At 38.8% G+C, this 22,133-nt stretch overlaps 1 protein-coding gene across 1 annotated transcript in view; it reads right to left on the bottom strand.

The window, feature by feature from the left end:
- TMEM170B (transmembrane protein 170B) overlaps positions 1-21,177 on the bottom strand; it is a 35,042-nt gene extending 13,865 nt beyond the window's left edge. The window contains exon 1 of the mRNA XM_012653174.1: positions 21,030-21,177. Coding sequence (XP_012508628.1) covers positions 21,030-21,126 — 97 coding nt within the window. The 5' untranslated portion in view covers positions 21,127-21,177. The remainder of the gene's footprint in view (positions 1-21,029) is intronic.
- Between the last annotated feature and the right edge of the window lie 956 nt (positions 21,178-22,133).

The raw sequence follows: 22,133 nt of genomic DNA, 5'->3' as shown, positions 1-22,133 counted from the left end.
AAACAAGAGATTATCTGACATTATAAAAAGTAGTATTGTTTGCCCACTGAATATATAGCTATTGGCCTCAACACAATAAATTTACCTAATACAAAGAAAAGTGAATTTTAAGTTTGATGTTTTATAAAGCCTTAAGATATCAAAATAACCATACAACTAAAATAGGATCTCAAGTGCTTCTCTGATGGCCAGTCCAGGAGTACTCCTTCAGCAGACTGAGCATAAACAAAGTACTCCAAACTCAAATTTATTTTTGTGTTTCCTTCTCTTTTTAAAAATCATACTACCTATCATGGAAAAAACTGACCTCTGCTGAGAATATTTAGTGCTTTGCTAGTTTTCGTGTTATTACTATTATTTTGAACTACCTGATACATAAACATAAGCTTGTGAGTGAACAGGGCCTGCCTCTAAAGAGTTTGATCCACTCTGGATAAGCAAGTCTGTCTAAGGTCCCAATTACTATCGGCAAACACATGAAACCTACTGGATTAGTTCAAGTGAAAAGAACTGCAGGAACCTAAGGACTGGAGCAACAGATGCCTAAGACCTTAGAAGAAGAATAGTCTAAGAGGATTGGAGTGGAATAGCCCAGCCTTTTCTTAAACTCTCTATGCTGTATACCTAGATGCCCACGGTTTTCTCTTTTGTCAACAGAAAAAAAAGCTAAACTCTGTAAAATAATTATAAAGAGATTTACTCTGAACCAAATTTGAGGACCATGACCCGAAGCCACGCTCAAGACTTCTTGGACTTGGCGTGGCTAGGTTACAGTTTGGTTTTATACATTTCTGGGAGACAGGGGTTACAGGAAAAGTCATAAATCAATACGTGGGAGGTATACATTGGTTTGTCTTGAAAAGGTGGGCCATGTAGAAGTGGTGGTGGGGGGAGGGTGCTAACAGGTTATAGGTGGGTTTAAAAATTCTTTGACTTGTAATTGGTTAAAGACATGAAGCTTTGTCTAGAGGCTTGGAATGTTTTAAGATAAGGACCTGTTTATCAGAGATAAACCACCAGACATAGATCTGTTGTGTAAATTGAGGACCTGCAGGTTTGTCTTGCATACCCTTAGGACTGTTAATGGGTTACAAAGGATGTCCCCAAGAAGGGAGGGGGGCATGGTGAGGCATGTCTGACCTCCCTCCTCCTAGGAGGCAATTTAGTTTTAGGACATTCCTTTGGCCACAAGGGGGTCCAATGGGGGGTGAGCCTCAAGATTTAATTTAGTTCACACTTTCTACCGGTATCTCACCTAATTAATCTAAGCTTCTAGCACTTGGGTAACAACAAAGGGAGGAAGCCAGAGAGAGACTTTGCTAGTGCCAAACAAAATACAAAGTAAACATTTAAAAAATATAATATACAAAACAGAAACTTTGAAGCATCTTATACACACAATCACCTTAATTCACTGGGCTGCTCATGAGAATTACCTATGAGCAACTAAAATAACCTCTGGAGGTGGGACCTAAATAACTGTAACTTTATTGAATCTCTCAAATACTGAGGATATGCAGCAGAAATGGAAATTACTACTCTAGGATAAAGTTACATAAGTGGTATTTACTAAAAAATCTAAAAGTCATAAAACAAAACCTATCTCATAAGACAGAGACTAACTATATTTTTAATTCTCAAAAATACAGTCCAAAAAATACAGAACATCCAACTCTTCTAATAATGTCATTAGTAAGTCAATACTGAAAACTTACTATATACTCAACAGACTATACCTCAAGATGAAAACACCATACCTCTAAAATACTATATTTTGGGGCTGTTCATAATTTTCTACCTTCTTTACAGAAATGGTCTATGTTATATAGTTAAATAATCTGTGTTCAAATTAGGTTATTTCAAGCTTTTTGTTACTCCAGCAAATCTAAGCCTGCTCCCATTGAGTTTCTAACAGCAATGACTTCTGAATTTGGGGAGATATCCTACATAGGGGGCTTATTAGACTCTCAGGGAGATGATAAATTTATAATTTGAAAAAGTATCCTAGATCGGGGTCAGCAAAGTATGGCCCATGAGCCACAGCCAGCCCACCATGTTTCTGTACAGTCTATGAGCTAAGAATGGTTTTTACATTTTGATATGGTTAAAAAAAAAATCAAAAGAATAATATTTCATGACACATAAAAATTACACAAAATTCAAATTTCAGTGTCCATAAAGTTCTACTGGAACGAGACTTGCTCATTCATAGTAGTCTATGACTACTTTCAAGCTAAAATGGCAAAGCTGAGTAGTTGTGGCAGAGACCCTATGGCCCACAAAGCCAAAAATATTTATCTTATTTACTGTTCACTAAAAACAAATTACTATTACTAAAAATAGAATAGGTACTACATTTACAGAAAAAGTTTGCTGACTCGTGCTCTAGATTATTTTGATATATGTCCCTAGCGGCGGGGCTGTCCTGTCCCTCACTGAAAATTATAGTCATGGTACTTTCATATATTATTGTGAGTTGACACTATGAGTGTTTAATTAATGATACTTCAATGGCATATGTTCTAATACCTGAGTTTCTACAGAGCACAGTTATAAGGCTGATTCTATATAGGGGGTATACAGAATCTGAATAAGGGGGAAGGTTGTCAAGAAAGATCCCAAGAGGAGTCATGGCTACACTCTGATTTTTAAAAATTAACACTGTTTAAACAAATGAGATAGTCATGTTGGAGATGGGTGAGGAATGGGTAGGGGGGGCACGCTAAGCCTTGGCTGTATGTTGGAGTCAGCTGGAAGAACCTAAAATAAATGATGATGCCTTGATACCACCCTGGGAAATTCTGATTTAATTAGGTTAGGTTAGGATATAACTTGAGTATCAGAATTTTTTAGTTCCCCAGGTTTAAATGTTTCTCATTCTCCTGTACAGACAAGAATGAGAAACCACTGTTCTAAAACATGATGTTCAAATCATGAAATTATGTACAATAGACAACATGAAATTGTAAGAACTTTTGTTTGGTTAAAGCCAAAAAATATGGTGAGAAGAGGTTGTAAATTATAGTGGTATGCTGGAGCCAGAGTTGGTTTTGGTAGGGGGAGGGGAAAGTCTTATAGATTCTAAAGGATGAAGAATTATTGTGAAGGCTGAAGGTTATGGGGAACCAAGGAAAGACTTCAAATAAGTTATTCAATCAGACTTACCTTTTTAAAAGATTACTCTGGCAAATATGGAAGAGTGAGACTAGAAGGAGATAAGAGACTATAAGAATATTTCGGCCGGGCACGGTGGCTCACACCTGTAATCCCAGCACTCTGGGAGGCCGAGGCGGGTGGATAGCTCAAGGTCAGGAGTTCAAGACCAGCCTGAACAAGAGCGAAATCCCGTCTCTACTAAAAAATAGAAAGAAATTATCTGGACAACTAAAAATATATATAGAGAGAGAAAAAAAAAAATTAGCCGGGCATGGTGGCGTATGCCTGTAGTCCCAGCTACTCGGGAGGCTGAGGCAGAAGGATTGCTTGAGCCCAGGAGTTTGAGGTTGCTGTGAGCTAGGCTGATGCCACAGCACTCTAGCCAGGGCAACAGAGCCAGACTCTGTCTCAAAAAAAAAAAAAAAAGAATATTTCGAGAGCCCAGAGAGAAATTATGGACTGGACGTAGGCACTAGCCTTGGGATTGAAAGGAATTCTAAATATTTAGGAGCACTTGCTGATGGCCTGGATGACAGAGGTGAGGAAGATGTGACATCTGGCCTCCTAGATTTCTGGTGTCGATAGCTGGATAGATGAAAATGCCATTACGTTTGGAAGCATGGAAAAGTATGTTTAGTCCATCTACCATACACACTGTGCAAACATTGGTGAGAAACAAGGAGTAAAGAAACTAAAAGCAGGAAAATGTCAAACAGAAAAATATGAAGATTACCTATGCATTTATATTATTCATCATGTTTTAAAAATTAGTAAATCGCAAATTTGTAGTGTCTCCAATTTTTTTCCTAAATGCATGATTTATTTTGTCAAATTTTAAATCTATGACCACTGAAACAGTTATTAGATTTAAATTTTAATATAGAATGCTGCAAAGAATGTTACTGCCACCTTAACAATGAGAAAAAGATAAATTATAAAATTGTAACTTTTCTTTAGCCCATCAGTGAGGTGAGACTGCAAGGCAACAAAGTAACCTGAATTCCAAAGGAGAAGCCTCTGGAGGAGAGAGGGGACATACAAACTGTGTCACTTGGAATAAAGCACAGGAAAAGGAGGTGGGCAACAACATACAAGTGGGTAAGAAGAAATCACCTAAAATTTTCACAGATGGGTAAAGACCAAGTGTGGGATAAGGTGACAGTCTTGAGGAATGGCACAAGTAACAGACACAAGGAGAGTGCACACTTGCTTGTGAGTACTTCTCCATGTGTCTCTAGTGGTGCTCCCTAGAAAGACTAGGTCATAGGCAGAGCTGGCTCGGTAGAGAGCCACCACTGGTGGTGTAGACCCCAGGAGGTGATCACTGCTGCCAGGGGAAACATAGAAAACCTTGCTTCTTGCCACCCTTCTCTTATTCAAAGCAAATGGCTCAGCCATTGCTGGAGGGCAGTATATCCTGTCACCCTCAAGGGACAGGCAAAGCTCAACTATAGCTCCAGTTTAGGGAAAGGCAGAAAGAAAAAAACCTCTATGAGGGAGGAACAGAAATCCATTAGGACCCAGGATCCTATTTCAAGCAGAGATCTGTTACTGCTGAGAGAAGGGCAGGAAACTCCTGCCCAAGAATAATCGCATATAGGAGGGCTGTCTGGAAAGTATCCAGCCATTGTTAACATAACAAGAATGGTTTGCCCGACATCTGGCAGCCAAGGAGAGTAGACTGTAAGGCGCATGCGTGAACAATGACGACTTCACTGTACTAGTCAGTGGGGTGGTAGAGCCAGCTGAGTGAGCATGTGTACTGTGTGGCCGTTGCATTCTGAGAGAGTGGAGCAACAAATCTGTATCAAATTTTGCGTTAAGCTTGGACCTTCCTCCGTGGAAACTATTTGGATGATTCAGAAGGCTTTCAGGGACAATGCAATGAGTGCAGCGCAAATAAAAGTGTGGCACAAATGTTTCAAAGATGGTCGAGAATCTGTTGAAAGGGATCCACGTTCTGGAAGGCCTGTGACAAGCAGAACAGCTGAGAATTTTGAACGTGTACAGGTTAGGTTAAGAGATGCTGGGAGAACTGTGTGAGCTCCCAAGGTGCCTACTTTGAAGGGGACTGAGGTGTCATTGTCCTTTGTACAATGTTTCTTGTATCTTCTTCAATAAGTGTCTCTATTTTTCATATTACATGGCTGGATACTTTCCAACAGACCTCATATAAGGGAGACTTTAGTTCAGAAAGTCATAGTTCAGAAAGGCAGGAATACTGACAAAGTCTTGCCCTTTGAGACCACTGTATACGGAGCATTCCCAAGACAAAAACAGGACAGCCCCTCATGAGCCTTGCAGCAAGTAACAAGCAACAGTGACCCACCTGGGTTCTGTGGCACAGGCATCCAGAAACTGCTAAAGCTAATAGTAGAGCACTAACAGGGAATAACCCTGCAGTACCCAGCTGCCACCCTAAGCTCAAGGCAGCAGTAGCAACCTCTAGAGATTTTGAAGCATGTGATACACTGAAGGTAACCATACCAACAAAAAAACTCAAATTCAGCTCAACTCCTGAGTAGATTAAATCAACTTTCATACTACTAGTCTAAGAGAAGCAGCGGCCCATTTTCAGGCATAAATATTATGTACCTCAGTCTCTACTATTCTACATACTAAGTTCTGTATTCAATAAAAAAAATTATGAGACACTCAAAAACAGGAAAAACAACCAATTCATTGTTGAGGGATAAAACAATCAACAGAAGCAGACTCAGAGATGGCCTAGACTACAGAACCAGAGACATTAAAATAATTATTAATATGTGAAAAGCTCTAGTGAAAAGGTAAATACACATGAACAGATGGGGAATTTCAGCAAAGAGATCGAAATTCTAAGAGTCAAATGGAAATGCTAGAAGTTTAAAAAAAAAAAAACATATCATAAACAAAGAATTCCTTTAATGGGCTCACAAACACGCCTGACATAGTTGAGCAAAGAATCAGTGAACTTAAAGACAAACCAACTGAAATTATTCAAACTGAAATGGAAGAGAAAAAAACAGAGGATAAAAGAAGCAGAAGGGACCATCCAAGAGCTATGAAACGATTTCAAATGGTTTAACATATACATAATTGGAATCCCAGAAGGAGAAGAGAAAGAGAATTGGGAAGAAAAGATATTTGAAGATGTAATGGCTGAAAATTTTCCAAAAATAATGAAAATCATCAAACCACAAATCCAAGACTCCATGAGAATCCCAAGTGAGATAAATACCCACCAACCCTCAAGAACCAAAACCAACATAACAAAAATAAAGCACACATACATACCTAGACACATCATAGTAAAATTCATGAAAACCAAAGATAAAGGGAAAATATTGTGGGTAGTCAAAGGTAAAAAGCCATATTACATACAAAGGAACAAAGATAAAAAGGGAAACTTCTCATCAGAAACTATCAAACCAGAAGACAATAGGGTGACATCTTTAAAATACTTAAAGGGAAAAAAACTATAAAGCCAGAAATCTGTATCCAGCATATATCTTTCAAAGACAGAGGTGAAATGAAGACTTTTTTTGTCAAAAAGAAAAAACCTGGGGGAATCAACTGCCAGAAGACCTATGCTACAAAACATATTAAAGGAAGCTCTTCAGACAGAGGATTATGATACCAGATGGAAACTTTATTCAGAAAAATGAGCAACAAAGAAGGCTAAATTGAAGGTAAACATAAAAAACATTTTTTCTTATTTTTAATCAGTCTAATATTTCAACCAGATTTAAAAATAAATTGCTGTATTTGTCCACTTGCAATCTCATTTAACATATAAGTTAAAGCTATTATAGATATTTAATAATTGTCTGCTTTTGTTTCTTAAAAGAAAGAAAAACACTGGTTTTCAAAGTTAATTGTGACACCTTCAAGAGTTGCTTTAACATAGTGCCTCTCTTAAAACTTATAGCAACACTGTTTATTACCCACTTAAACTAAATTACCCTTTTGCTTGCTAATTATATAATTTCAAACTGTAAATTATATACTCACAATTGAATTGTGAGTGTAAAAGAAAATTCCTAGAAAAATAGGTTTTTAATTAAAAACAACCAGAATATCCATTTGCTTTAAAGAAACCAGGTTAAGGCTATTTAAACTAGTTCAAAAATTGCTCTATATGTAAACCACAGCACTATCTTCCTAAAAGATGCCATTCAATTTCTTCTTCCTCATAATTGATTAACTAAGTAATTAATCAATTATGATTAAGATGATTTTTACTCAGATATAAAAGTATAAGGATTAAATGTCAAAATCTGAATCTACTATGAAATTATAATAAGAGTAAATTATATAATGGTTTCGATTATTACTTGTATGCCTCAAGCATCTAAAATTATATATCACATAAAAAAAGATATAGTAACAACAAGTTTTTTAAAATCACTGACCTAAAAAAAATCTCAAGGGTACTCATGATATAATATTCCCAAGGGATATTTATACTAAATACTGAAAAATACACTTTTTACATCAATGAGTATAACTTACAATGAAACTCTCAATAAAACACATCCCTAAAATTAAAACTGTTATAAATAATGGACCAAATGAATGACAGATTAGGAAGTAAAAGCATAACCAAGAAAACTTAACAAGTATTATTCTGACAATAATCCTGAGGAAGCAATTATGCTGTACTGGGATTTAAAAAAAAGATAATTTCATAACTGGAAGGGATCTTTAAATATTGAATACAGTTTCCTAAACCAAGTTTCAAGAAGGCCTAATTCTAAGAGGTCAGAGGTGTTTAGGGAATAAAGATTTCCTTGGTTCTAAGCTTCATGCTACAAATAAGCATATTAAAGGTCTGAAGAAGCCCCACTTAAAAAAGAAAGTTGCTTAACTTCAAAAATTGAAGAACAAGTTTGTAAGCAAATGCATATTTTTTCCTTAACTCTTAGTAAAACCTCTAAACTTTTTTTCTTAACTCATACAATTTCTACATCATGATGCCTTCCCTTAACATCAACATGAAAACTGTTGACATTAGATTGTATTATAGATGAGGAAACCTAAGCATGGGAAATATGTGACTTGTCTAAAGTAAAAAAGCTAGCCAGTAGCAGTCAAGGATAAAACTCAGTTTCTTGACACATAAATTCAAGGATCCTATTGCTTCTTTACTCTTTATCTGTAGATAGAAATCTAGTATAACTGCAATTATGCAAGTGGGGGGAAATTCCAATAACTGCTCATTTAATGTATTTACATAAACATTTTTAATGTTTAGTTCTCCCATCAACTTTGGATTTACTATAAACCAAAGAATTTAGAATTTTTAAAATAAAGTTAACCCTTAAACAATACAGGTTTGAACGGCTATGTTAAAAGTCACTTAAAGAAAAAACTGGGTTATCATGTCCTCTTGGAAATAAGTCATTTATATTGAAATTTCAATGTCTAGCTATACTAAATATCCTAAATTAACTTTTATTATACATCACAACATAGCTAAAAATTGATCATAAAAAAAACTTAAGGTTTTTTTAATCAGGTGCTCCCAACCGTTACTCTTCTCAATAACAAGATCACCTGAAGAACAGGTTCAAAATGATGCTTCTTAGTCCCTGTTCTCAAAGATCCTAACTCTACAGGTACGGACTGGGGACCCTGGATCTGCATAACCAGCCCCAGGTGATTCTGATATGCAGCAAGGCTTAAAAACCATAACAGATTAAAATAGTTCATGGTGGCAGATAAGAGAAGGAGAATATTTTATAATGGCAATTCAGTTTCACATTACTGATAAAAACATCTTTGCTAGACATAAGACATCCAAGAGAAGCAACTCAATAAAGTCCCAGTAGTACAATCCCATAAACAGTTCGCCTCTCCTCTCTCTCCACCCTCCCATAAACAGCTTCTTCGCTCCACTCTACCTCTTTTGTTGTGTTCAAAATCTTACTGCCTGGTTCTCCCTGAACTCAATGAGCCATAAAAGAACTATTTAATATTTTATATAAACATTAGCTTCTCTAGACCACCGAGCTCCTCAAGAGTGATGATTGGTATTTTCATTTTTGCTTATCAGTGTTTACCAGAGACTGGCACGTAACATACAATCAAGAAATATCAAGATTAACTCTTGAAAATGCTAGACACTGCTATTTAATATAATTCTTTTATATATCAAGATAGCCTTTTGCTGTTCTAGTCACCTTCTATTTCCCTTACAGATACTTCATCCCCTCACCTGTTATATTGGTCCTGGTCTCTCCTCTCAGAGCCTCATTCCTTTCTGCCCATTCCTACTTTTAAGACTGTCTTAGCCAGCCTCTAGGAGGCCTCCAAAAATCCCCAACCACAGCCTTGTGCAGTCCCCTCCCACAATGTGCTAGAGCTGGTCTGCATGACCCATAGAATACAGCAGATATAATGGTATACCATTTCTCAGCTTAGTCTATAAAAGACTTTGCAGCTTCTGTTTTGGTTTCTCTGTGTGCATGTGTCTATCTCTCACTCTGCGAAAAACCATGTTGTAAACAGCCCTATGGAGAGACTTACACCTGCTCCTGCCAACAGCAGTAAGACAGTGCTTGAAAGCTGACCCTCCAGCCCCAGTCAAGTCTGCAGAAAATGCAGTCCTGGTAGACAACTCAACTGAAACGCTGTGAGACCCTGAGCCAGAACCAGCAATCCTGACCGTAAGAAACTGTGGGAAAATCAATGTTCCTTGTTTTAAGCTGCTAAATTTGGGGGTAATTTGTTACTCAGCAATAGATAACTAATCCAAAGATTGATAAATTAATACTCACTAGAATATAAGCTTTTGAAAACAGTCACCATGTGTTATTTATCTTTGTATCTCTGACAGCACTGTATCCAATATAGTTATTCAAGTGTTTGCTGACTAGGACTGACAGTGATAATTTTTCAAGTCAGGCTTACAAGCTCTGTTTCAAAGGGGCAAGATATCTCTGTGCCTGTTTCCTTACTTTTAAAAACGAAGTTAATAATGGTGCCTACCTCAGGGGATTATTGTGATTAATAATACATGTACCATTCTTAACAATGCCCGGCACATTAAAAAGTGTTAGAGAACTGTTAATTACTAAAAGTAAAATTTCTAAAAAGAAAATATATCACTCTCCTTCCTAAGTATTGAAATTCTGGGTATGATTTTTCTTATATAAGAATTACACAATCTGTCAGGGTAAACTGTTGGTTAAAAAAATAGAATTATAAAATATATGACAGAATTATGAAAAAATCTAGAAAATTGATGTACATTCAAATACATGAGCTAGTATATCAAATAATGGGTATTAATGGAACATGTTAGTAAGCTAATATTAATTCATCTAGCAATCTATAGTCCTCAAAATTGTTTTCATTTTTTCAAGTCCTACTACAATAAGTGCATATATGCTCCTAAATTACAGTCTAAGATTTATATTTTATCACAAGCAACTGGACTCCAGGTAAAAATTTTGTTCTTCCTATTTGCATGAAGCTTGGTGAAAAATCTTTTTCCTTTGAGGCTTAATCTACTTAGCTAAAATCACTAGATGGAATTTGATGTCTAATGAGACCTCTTTTAAATGTGTTGCTACTGCCACTATTTATTCTATGATTTTTTAATGCTAAAATATTTAGTCTTTAAAAATACATAATTAGCCTGTCACGCCTGATATATACATTAAATATCTTCCTACTATAGGAAGATGCATTCAAAATGCTTTACACAGTAACTGATACACAGTAGTGGTCCAATAAATACAGCATCCTTAGAATTATTCATCTGATACTACTATAGCTACTATAGTACCATACTCTCTGGGCTTTCCTCTTACATCTGACCATTCTTAATTTCATTTTCCTTCCTAGTTCCAATTCCTCATCCCCATCGTCCCTCCCTGTTCCCTCATCTTCTGTTTAGGTTTCCTTTCTATAGAAAAAAATATCCCTAGTAACTATGACTCCTCTTCATAAATCATCTTATTTTCCTGGACCTTCCTTTCAATCGTTAAACAAAGCAAAGACAAATATATTTTTACTTTCATAGTTAACTACTGAAGAGTCAAAATCAAACTTAAGTGGTCCCAAGGCTTATTTAGAAATTGCTTTATGTTTAAGAAATGTCATCTGGACCTTGGACTTGGTATTGCCAGAGGATATGGATTTATAATCCAAAGATAATGAGGTAAGAATTAAAAAAGTAAAAACCTAATGACAAGCTTGATTTTTATAAAACTGCAGCAACTTCATTCTCAATAAGATATACAGGTAAGCCTCATAAAAAGTTCAGACCTATAAAGTACCAATCATACCAGCACTTACTAATTATCTTTGTATCTCAAAAGAGTAAGGGATTTTTCACATATTTTGCAGAAAAGTAAATTCGGGAGTCTGGCACAAATACTGAAAAGTAGCATACATCTTTAGGGCTATACTTACAAAACATAAATAACTCTAAGTAGACATCTGTAACCTCATCTATATAAACTTGCCTCCAATAGAGCATTTAGGAATAGCAACTTAACCTCATGGTAAGCTAGAACACAGGGTAACACTAAGAGAAGCACAACTGCTTGTGGGCACTACTGAAAAGGAGATGACTGTGCCAGTATGAGGGTGAACAATTCCAAATATACAGACTAGATACAAACTTCTTTTCCTCTTTTTTTTTGCAGACACTGAACATTAAATCTAAAATGGCTTAGCCGTCATGAAGTCTAAAAGGAAACTACAATATGTATATGTATATCCTAAAAATTAAATAAGCACATATATACACACACACAGATACATACATAGATACACACACAATAGTCCCCCCTTATCCGAGGTTTTACCTTCCACTTACCCAATGTTAACTGTGGTCTGAAAATAAGTGAGTGCTGTACAATAAGACATTTTGAGAGAGAGAGACCACATTCACATAACTTTTATTACAGTATAGTTATAACTGTTCTATTTTTAGTTATTATTGTAAATCTATTACTGTGTTTAACTTATAAACTGTATCATAGGTATATAGGAAAAAACACAGTACAGTCATATGTTGCTTAATGACAAGATACATTCTGAGAAATGCATCAGTAAGGAGATTTTGTCATTGAGCAAATCACAGAATGTACTTACACAAACATACATGGTATAACCTATGGCTGCAGTCCCCAACCTTTTTGGCACCAGGGACTGGTTTCATGAAAGACAAGTTTTCCATGGACGGGGTGGGGGTGGGGGGTATTGCGTGGAGCTCAGGCGGTGATGCGCGAGCCATGGGGAGTGGCTGTACAGGTGAAGCTTCGCTCACTTGCCAGCCACTCACCTTCTGCTGTGCAGCCCATCAGGTTCCTAAGTCTGAAGGAAGAAATTTTTCCAGAGACAGCTGGGCAGGTAGGCGGGGTGGCGGTGCGGGCCATGGCCCAGTGGTTGGGGACCGCAGCTATACGGTATGGCCTATTGGTCCTAGGCTACAAACCTATACAGCATGTTACTGTACTGAATACTGTAGGCAACACAATAGTATTTGTGTATCCAAACATATCTAAATGTAGAAAAGGTGCAGTAAAAATATGGAATAAAAGAAAAAAAATGGTACACTTGTATAGGGCATTTACCATGAGTGGAGCTTGCATGACTGGAAGTTGCTCTGGGTGAGTCAGTGAGTGGTGAGTGAATGTGAAGGCCTAGGACATTACTGTATACTACTATAGACTTTATAAATACTGCACAATTAGGCTACACTAAATTTATAAAAAAATTTTCTTAATAAATTATCCTTAGCTTATTGTAACTTTATAAACTTATTTATTTATTGAGACTGGGTCTCTCTGCTGCCCAGGCTAGAATGCAGTGGCATCATTGTAGCTCACCTGAAACATTGCAGCAACCTCAAACTCCCGGGCTCAAGTGATCCTCCTGTCTCAGCCGCCTGAGAACTGGCCCTACAGGTGTGCACCACAATGCTCAGGTAATTTTTTTAATTTTTTGTAGAGATGGAGTCTTGCTATGTTACTCAGGCTGGTCTTGAACCCCTGGGTCAAGTGATGTTCCGGCCTTGGCCTCTCAAAGTGCTGAGATTACAAGCATAAGCCACTGCACCCCAACCAACTTTATAAACTTTTAATTTTTTTTTAATTCTTTGACTCTTTTATACTAACACTTAGCTTAAAAAAAACGCATTGTACAGCTATACAAATATATTTTCTTTCTTTACATTCTTATTCTATAAGCTGTTTTCTATTTTTAAAATTTCTTACGTTTTTGTTTCTTAAACTTTTTTGTTAAGAACTAAGACACAAACACACATTAGCCTAGGCCTAGAGAAGGTCAGGATCATCAGTATCACTGTCTTCCTCCTCCACATCTTCTCCCACTCGAAGGTCTTCAGGGGTAATAACACATGTGGAGCTGTTATCTCCTATGATAACAATGCCTTCTGAAATCCCTTCTTAAGGACAGGACCTGCCTGAGACTGTTTTATAGTTACCTTTTTTTTTAATAAGTAGAAGGAGCATATTCTAAAATAATGATAAAAAGTACAGTGCAATAAACACATAAACCAGTAACATAGTCATTTAGTATCACTATCAACTATTATATACTATACATAACTGTATGTGCTATACTTTTATACAACTGGAAGTGCTGTAGGATTTTTTACACCAGCATCACCACAAACACATAAGATGTTGTGCTATGACGTTATGTCAGCTAAGATGTCACTAGGCAATAGGAATTTTGCAGCTCTATTATAATCTTACGAGACCAGCATCACATATGCAGTCCATTGTTGACCAAAATATCATTATGTGGTGTATATATAGGGTTTGGTACTATCCATGGTTTCAGGTATCCACTGGGGATCTAGGACCATATCCCCCTTGGACAAAGGGGGACTACTGTATACACATACATACATACACACACACACAGAAAAGCCTTTAACCTTCATTCCAGTTTGAATTCTCAGCCTCCCAGTGCTTATTACCAGTGAAAGAGGGGAGTACCTGCCCCTACATTTGCTGCAAACACTGACAGACCAGCCTAAAGAAGCCTTTGCTTTTTTCCCAGGGAACAATTATCCCTTTCCAACACCAGCCCAACTCTGTGTTTATCCAGGGGTTTAGGGACCCTGCTTTTTTCTAAATATTCTTTTCTAAACCCTTAGCAACCAAATTTGGGTCAGACACAAAGTTGGAAACCAAAGTAGTTGAAGAAAATAAAAGTAAGGCAAAAGAATACATTTAACTGTAGATTTTTTTTAAAGTCAAGATACTATAAAAATGAAAAAGCATACACAATATCGACTATAATTTTAGAGAGAAGGTAGGGATTTAGGACACATTCAAAGAAGAAAATCTATTTGAGAAAGAAAGGAAGTAAACTGAAGAAGCATATAACCTACACGCAGTAAAACAATTTAGGAATCCTGTGAAATACACACTTGGGGAAGTGACAGAGAAGAGAACTATGGCAATGGTTATTAAGTGACAGGGATGGGAGTCTCCAGGGATTAACACACTGTATATGGAATTCCCATAGTAGGTCTTCCAAGACGTAAAAATATTAAAATAAATACCTGGCCAGAGTTGGTAGGATTTCTAAAACTGGACATATAATAAATATGGATCACTAACTTTTATAAAGGCAATAGTAACTTAAAATTTTAGAAAGCATTATTATTCAATAATATCTTACATTTTCCAGTATATTCTATTGTGGACAAATTTGTTCCATTCATACATTCTCAGGCTCACTGAGACAAATACTCACCAGGATAATCTTAAATACAGGTTGAATACCCTGTATCTGAAATGCTTGGGACCAGAAGTGTTTCAGATTTTGAATTTTTTTGGATTTTGGAATATTTTCATTGTATTTATCAGTTGAATATCAATAATCTGAAAACATGAAATCTGAAATGCTTCAGTGAGCACTTCCTTTGAGTGTCATGTTGGCGCTCAAAAAGATTCAGATTTTGGAGCGTTTCAGAGTTCAAATTTTAGATTAAGAATGCTCACCCTGTACCATAAGATTCACCATCTCTCAGATCTGCGTGGGTTAAGAAACTATGTGGAATCGAAAGGAAAGGCACAGAACTAAGGGTCAGGAGACACTGGCTCCAGTCCTGCCTCTGTCATCAAATAACTGCTGATCCCAGCCTTGTCATGTCACTAATGGAGTGATATTTCAGTATTTCTAAAATGAAGTAGTCCTAGCTCTAAAAACGTTAAGATGTTTCTAGATTTCATCATTACTTTTTAAAAGTGTATTTTTATCAAAGTAATACATACACAAAACTACTTTCTAAAGGTCAGTCTCTAACATAAAATGGTCAATATGTGTGTGGTAGTATATTGGTGCGCATAGCTGCCTTCCAAAGGTCAGTATATTTTCCCATTTTGCCTATGGGATAAGGCACAAAGAGAAGAATAACATCACACCTGTTAGTTTTAACGAAAAAAAAAAAAAAAGAAATAAGTGCAGCTTCCCCTTTCATATGGTATTTAATTAACCTATTCTTCATACAGTCATTTCTTAAATCCATATCACTCTAGCTCTACACTATGCTCCTTTCTATTATCTGTTTCATTTCCAAGTTTTTTATGACGATAAAAATGTCTTCTGATTTAATAGTATGTTATCATGTGAAAAAAGGTAATGACTTTTTCACTTATTAGCTATCAGCTCTAAGCAAGTTACTCTTTGCTTCAATATCTGAAGCTATAAAATAAAGACAAACAATAATCCCCTCAAGACTGTTGAAAAGGTTGAATAAAATACATGAAAGCATGGTACCTAGCACAAAAAAACTGCATTCAATAAGCATTTGTACGCTTTAAAGGTATGTATGATAGTTATCTATACGAGTTGCTTTAACATCTCATTCCTCATGTTCACTCAGAGATGTAGCTAAAAAAACAATGCAAGGTGGAATGTTTAAATCATGCAACTGTTAAAAAATTATTTTAAAAACTCACCTCAATAAACATGTCTTTAGCATATACTATGTGCCAGGTACTGTAATGCTAGTGTATGAGAATTCAACGATGTGTAAGAAAATGGTCCAATCCTCAAAAAGCTCACAGTCCAAAAGAGACAAATAAAAATTATAATGTAATTGAAATATATAATAAAAGTATGTACAAAAAACAGAAGTAGGAGGATGAAGCAAGAAATTAGTTCTGCTTAAAGGGTGTAAAGAGGAGGTAGCTAAAGTAGCATGGTAAAGGGGAAAAAGGAGTTGTGTAGGCAAAGACTTGGGTCTAAAGGCTCAGCTCGGCCATTTACAAGCTATATGATTGGAGGCAACTTAATTTACCTTTCTGTGCTTCCTTGCAAATATGCTTTGAAGAGCTATTCGGAAGATTAGAAATAACACATGGAAAGTACCTAATGCACAGCAGGCACTTGATAAATGATAGTTGTCTTGCTTTAGGAGTCCTTTGCTTGCCTCTTTTTAATAGACTTAAGTTGTAAATGGCACTGTAGGTAACATCTCTTGACTAATGATTAAAAATATTAATACATAAGGGATCCCCAAAGTCACTGGCATGGAGAAGGCCACAATGAACCACATCACAATGTTACTGCTCACAGACTGCCCCTTTTTAGAAATGATGTGGTTCCTAACGTGGTACACTAAGCCACTAAAGAAGGATATTTCTTCCTTCTGCATTTTCACCCTGACACACAGAATTTTGCATGTTCAGACACTAGTTATTTCCTAGCAGAGGTTCCCATGTTCCTCAGTCCTACCTCAATCCTAGTTCTGGATGTTCAGTACTTTATGAAATGGCAAGGTCCGATGAGCAAATGACAAGTTTTAAGATCATATTGGGAGACAATGGAGCTAACCCTGAATTAATGACTATTATTATCAACTTAATGGGTGACTGATAGAAATGGAAGACACTAAAATGATTAGCATCTTAAATACTTTAAAATGTTGTTAAATCTGGCCAAGAGGTAAGTTACATTTACTCTATGGCTCCCAAAGCTAACTTTCTCAAAATACCCTTTGATGAGCTAAGCCAGTCATTAACATATACAGGCATACTGTCTTTTATTGCATGTCACAGATACGGCATTTTTTACAAAGTGAAGTCTATGGCACCCTGCATCAAGCAAGTCCATCGGTGCCATTTTTCCAACAGCATGTGCTTGCTTTGCATCTCTGTGTCACATTTTGGTAATTCTTGCAACATTTGAAATCTTTTTATTATATCTATTTTGGTGATCTGGGATCAGTAATCTTGGTGTAATTGTTTTGGGGTGCCATGAACCATGCCCATATGTCAAACTTAATTGATAAATATCTTGTGTATTCTGATGCTCCACCAATAGGCCATTCCCCTGTCTCTCTTTCTCCTCAGGCCTCCCTATTCTGTGAGATACAATATTGAAATTAGGCTAATTAATATCCCTATGATGGCCTCCAACTGTCCAAGTGAAAGGAAGAGTCAAGTGTCTCTCACTTTAAGTGAAAAGCTAGAAATGATTAAGCTTAGTGAGGAAGACATGTCAAAAGATAAGATAGGCTGAAAGCTAGGCCTCTAGTGCCAAACAGCCAAATTGTGAATGCAAAGGAAAAGTTTTTGAAAGAAATTAAAAGTGCTACTCCAGTGAACACATAAATGAGAAGACAGCAAAACATCTATATTGCTGATACAGATAAAGCTTGAGTGGTCTGGATAGAAAGACCAAACCAGCTGCGGTATTCCCTTAAGCCAAAGCCTAATCCAGAGCAAGGCCTGAATTCTCTTCAATTCTATGAAGGCTGAGAGAGGTGAGGAAGCTGTGGAAGAAAAGTTTAAAGCTAACAGAAGTTGGTTCATGAGGTTTAAGGAAATAAGCTGTCTCCATGACATTAGTGCAAGGTGAAACAGCAAGTACTGAGGTAAAAGTGGCCGCAAGTTTTACAGATCTAAGATCACTGATGAAGGTGGCTACACTAAACAACAGATTTTAAATGTAGATGAAACAGCCTTATATTAGAAGATGACATGTAGGACTTTCATAGCTAGAGAGAAGTCAAGGCCTGGCTTCAAAAGACAGGCTGACTCTCTTTTCAGGGGCTAATGTAGCTGGTAACTTCAAGTTAAAGCCAATGCTCATTTACCATTCCAAAAATCCTAGAGCCCTTAAGAATTATGTATGATAAATCTACTCTGCCTGTACTTTATCAATGTAACAACAAAGCCTAGATGATAGCCCTGCTGTTTACAGCATGGTTTACTAAATATTTTAAGTCCACTGTTGATACCTACTGTTTAGAAAAAAAGGTTCTTTTCAAAATATTACCACTCATTGACAAGGCACATGGTCACCCAAGAGCTCTAATGGAGATGTACATGCAAGAACATTAATGTTTTCCTGCCTCCTAACACAACATCCATTCTGCGGCCCATCAATCACGGAGTAATTTTGACTTTCAAGTCTTATCAAGAAATACATTTTGTAAGGTTATAGCTGCTATAGATAATGATTCTTCTGATGGATCTGAATAAAGTAAATTGAAAACCTTCTGGAAAGGATTCACCATTCTAGATGTTATGAAGAATATTCATGATTCATGGGAGGAGGTCAAAATATCAACATTAATAGCAGTTTGGAAGTTGTTGATTTCAATCCTCATGTATGACTTTGAGGGGTTCAAGATCTAGGGGAAGAAGTAACTGCAGATGTGGCAAAAACAGCAAGAGAATTAGAATTAGAAGTGGAGCCTGAATATGTGACTGAACTGCTGTAATCTCATGATCAAGCTTGAATGATGAGGAGTTAGTTACTACTTATGGATAAGCAAAAGTGGTTTCTTTTTTTTCTTTTTTTCTTTTTTTTTTTTAGATCCAGGGACAGACCAGAAGAAAGTGGTTTCTTGAGATGGAATTTACTCCTGGTAAAGATAATATGAATACTGTTGAAGTGACAACAAAGGATTAAGAATTTTCCATAAAACTCAGCTGATAAAGTAGCAGGAGGGCTCACGAGTATTTGACTCCAATTTTGAAAGTTTTAAAATATGCATTAAATGCTATCAAACAGCACTGCAAGCTGGAGAAATCTTTCCTGAACGGAAGAGATCAATGGGGCAAACTTCATTCTTGTCTTATTTTAAGAAATGGCCGCAGCCACTCCAGCCTTTCAACCACCACCAACATGGAGGCAAAACCATACACCAGCAACAAGATTACAAGTCCTGAAGGCTCATATGATCAAAGTATTTTTTAATTAAGATATGTGCATTGGTTTTTTTAGACATAATGCTACTGCACACTTAACAGACTGCAGTACAGTGTAAACATAACTTTTATATGCAGTGGGAAACCAAAAAATTTCTGTGACTCATTGTATTGCAATATTCGCTATATGGTAGTGGTCTGGAACTGCACCGTCAATATCCCTGAGATGCTGTATAAATACATTTTCTTATTAAGTCCTTACTTTTCATTTCACTCCAATAAACACACTGATATGTTTGAAATATGAAACAGTGGATAAACGCAAGGAAAGCCATAAATAAGATGAAGCAGTCTATCTCTAAATTCAATTGAATCATGAAATGGTCTTTGCCAATTTAGTTTTTTAGAACTATAAAAACATGTTCCTGACCTGCAACCATCATCTAAAGACAGTTTGCTCCAAGTTAAACCTTGAAAGTCAATCCAAAATCTACCTTAATTTCATACTTTCCATATTTAAGGAAACCAGTGTCCTTAAAGTTGTCCTTTGTGGTATATAACTCCACAAAATTTTTCTCTGTGAACATCCTTATATATATATAAAGTATGGTATGATAGAGAATTGTTGTAGAAATGTTATCATATATATGGACATCTTGTCAACATAGATTATATTTATAAAATACTCATAGCACTCTTAATCAGTTTGACACAGTGTATTTTTGAAACACTAATGTTCTATCGAAATTAACTGCCTTACACATTTCCAAGAATTAAATCTTGAGTATAAGTTTTTTTCCTCTAAAAATCAGGCACTGAGAATCACCAAATTGCAATTTAATCTTTTTCTTACAAATACTACTCTTTAGAGGGTATTTTTAAAATTCAGAACTCAGAGTGTAATATAAGCATTTCCACATCAACAAAACCAGAAGTTTCTTCACAAAGCAAACCTACAGATTAGATAAAAATATTATGTGTATTATTGCTCACTTTTACAATTAGAAATTGTAGTTATTAACATATAGTTAATTCCCAAGCCTTAACGAATGAAGGGAAATTCACATTATCAAATGTCACAGAAGTAGCAGCTGAGGCCAGAGAGAGAGAGAGAGACAAACAAAAGGAAATGGGGAGAAGAGGAGATATATAAAGCTAATGCTCGTTATGCACTAGACCTTGGCCCAGCCCCTGACCCATTATAATCTACTTAGTCATCTATAATGCCAAAAATATTAACGGTGAAGCAAATTGATCATTGCGAGCTGGGAATTTAAGTTCTACATCTGGTTTGAGATTTGCCATAAAGAAAAAAAACTAAACCAAAAAAAAAGATCTAAACAGCAAGAAGTGGTGTGTGTGTGTGTGGAAGGGGGAGGGGAGGAGGGTAATGAAATAAAAGCTAACTGTGCTCAAGTCTCGGCACTAAAGCTACTCCGCGCGTACTCCAGAGGCAGGCCCGCCGCAGGGAGCCCTCCCTGTGCGGGGCAGGAGGCGGGGGTCGTGGACGCTCCCCCGGCGATTCAGAGAAGGGGGTGGCGGGCGCCAGCGCCCCCGGAACACGCAGAGAGTGGATGCGATTAACACTTTCCTCACCGGGGCCTGGGACCCGGCGCTCCCGAGCGCGGCGCACACGGGGGTGGGGCGGCCAGGAGCGCCTCTCCAGCTCCGGAGGGAGAAAGGAGGCAAGGGGCGGCACCGCATCCCCGTCCCCAGCGCGGGCGCATCAATTACCCGTGAGGTTCCTCAGCACCGTCCCGTGGGCCCAGAGGCTCAGGACCTGCTGCACCGACAGGTTGATCATGGAGTGGTCGCCCCCCTCCGCCTTCATCTTCCCCGGGGGGCGCCTGCCGCCCTCTCCTCGGGCGCCGGGCGGCGGCTGCAAGGCTCGGGGGGCAGCGGCGGGTGCGCGGCTCCTCCAGGCCGCCGCCACCAGCGAAGGCTGCGGGGCGCCGAGCTGGTCGCTGTTGCTGCCGCCGCCGACGGGCCTCCGTGGGGGGGCCGCTCTGCGTGTCTCCCAGGCAGCCCCCTCCCCGCCGGGGAGACATTGAGGACAGCGGACGGAGGAGGGGAGGGGGCCGGGCGCGGCCCCCGAGCGAGGAGTCGAGGCGGAGGAGGCCGCCGCCCGCTCCCTCTCAGGGGCAGCGCCGCACCGCGGGGGCCGGACACGCGAGGAGGCCGAGGTCACGCGAGGAGGCCCGGGGTGATGGGCAGCCGACAGGTGCAGCCTCTGACGGAGCCCAGCTCATCCCCGCCGGAGGAAAAGGAGACGCGGGATCAGCAGGAGGCTGCGGCGGCGGCCGCAGCGGCACCTGCCGCCCGCCTGCCCGCCCTCGGGTCGCCGACACTCGAGGAACCGCCCCCTCCACCCGCGGCCGCCAGCGGGCCGCTCGTGCGCGCGCGCGCGCGGCTCCCCACGCCCGGCCCCTCCTCCCCCGCCCTCCCCGGAGCTCCTGCGCATGCTCACTCCCCCTCTCCCCGCGACCCGCCGCCCTCCGACAGCCGGTCGGCCCCAAAGCCCTCCTACTCCCTCTCCCCTAGTGCTCGAGCCGGCTTGGCTGACGGCGCCGAGCGCCGGCCCGCGGCGGGGCGGAGGGAAGCGCGGCTCTACGTCACTGGCGCCACCGCCGGGCCTCGCCGCTGATTGGTTGCTCGGGGAACAGCCTCCACGCCTCCGCCCCGGTCCCCCGGCGCGCGTCCTGAGAGACCGGCTCCCGGGCCGGCTGGGGTCGCTGGGGGCGGGGCGGTGCCGGAGCCCGCCCTGAAGGGACGACCCTTGCCCGCCTGTGGGGGTGCTAAACTCGGAGACGTGCATGCTGTGACAGTTCAGATCTTTGC

This window comes from Propithecus coquereli, unplaced genomic scaffold (assembly GCF_000956105.1).
Source record: "Propithecus coquereli isolate 6110/MARCELLA unplaced genomic scaffold, Pcoq_1.0 Scaffold416, whole genome shotgun sequence".
In the NCBI taxonomy this organism is placed as follows: domain Eukaryota; kingdom Metazoa; phylum Chordata; class Mammalia; order Primates; family Indriidae; genus Propithecus; species Propithecus coquereli.
This window is presented reverse-complemented; position numbering and strand designations above follow the sequence as displayed.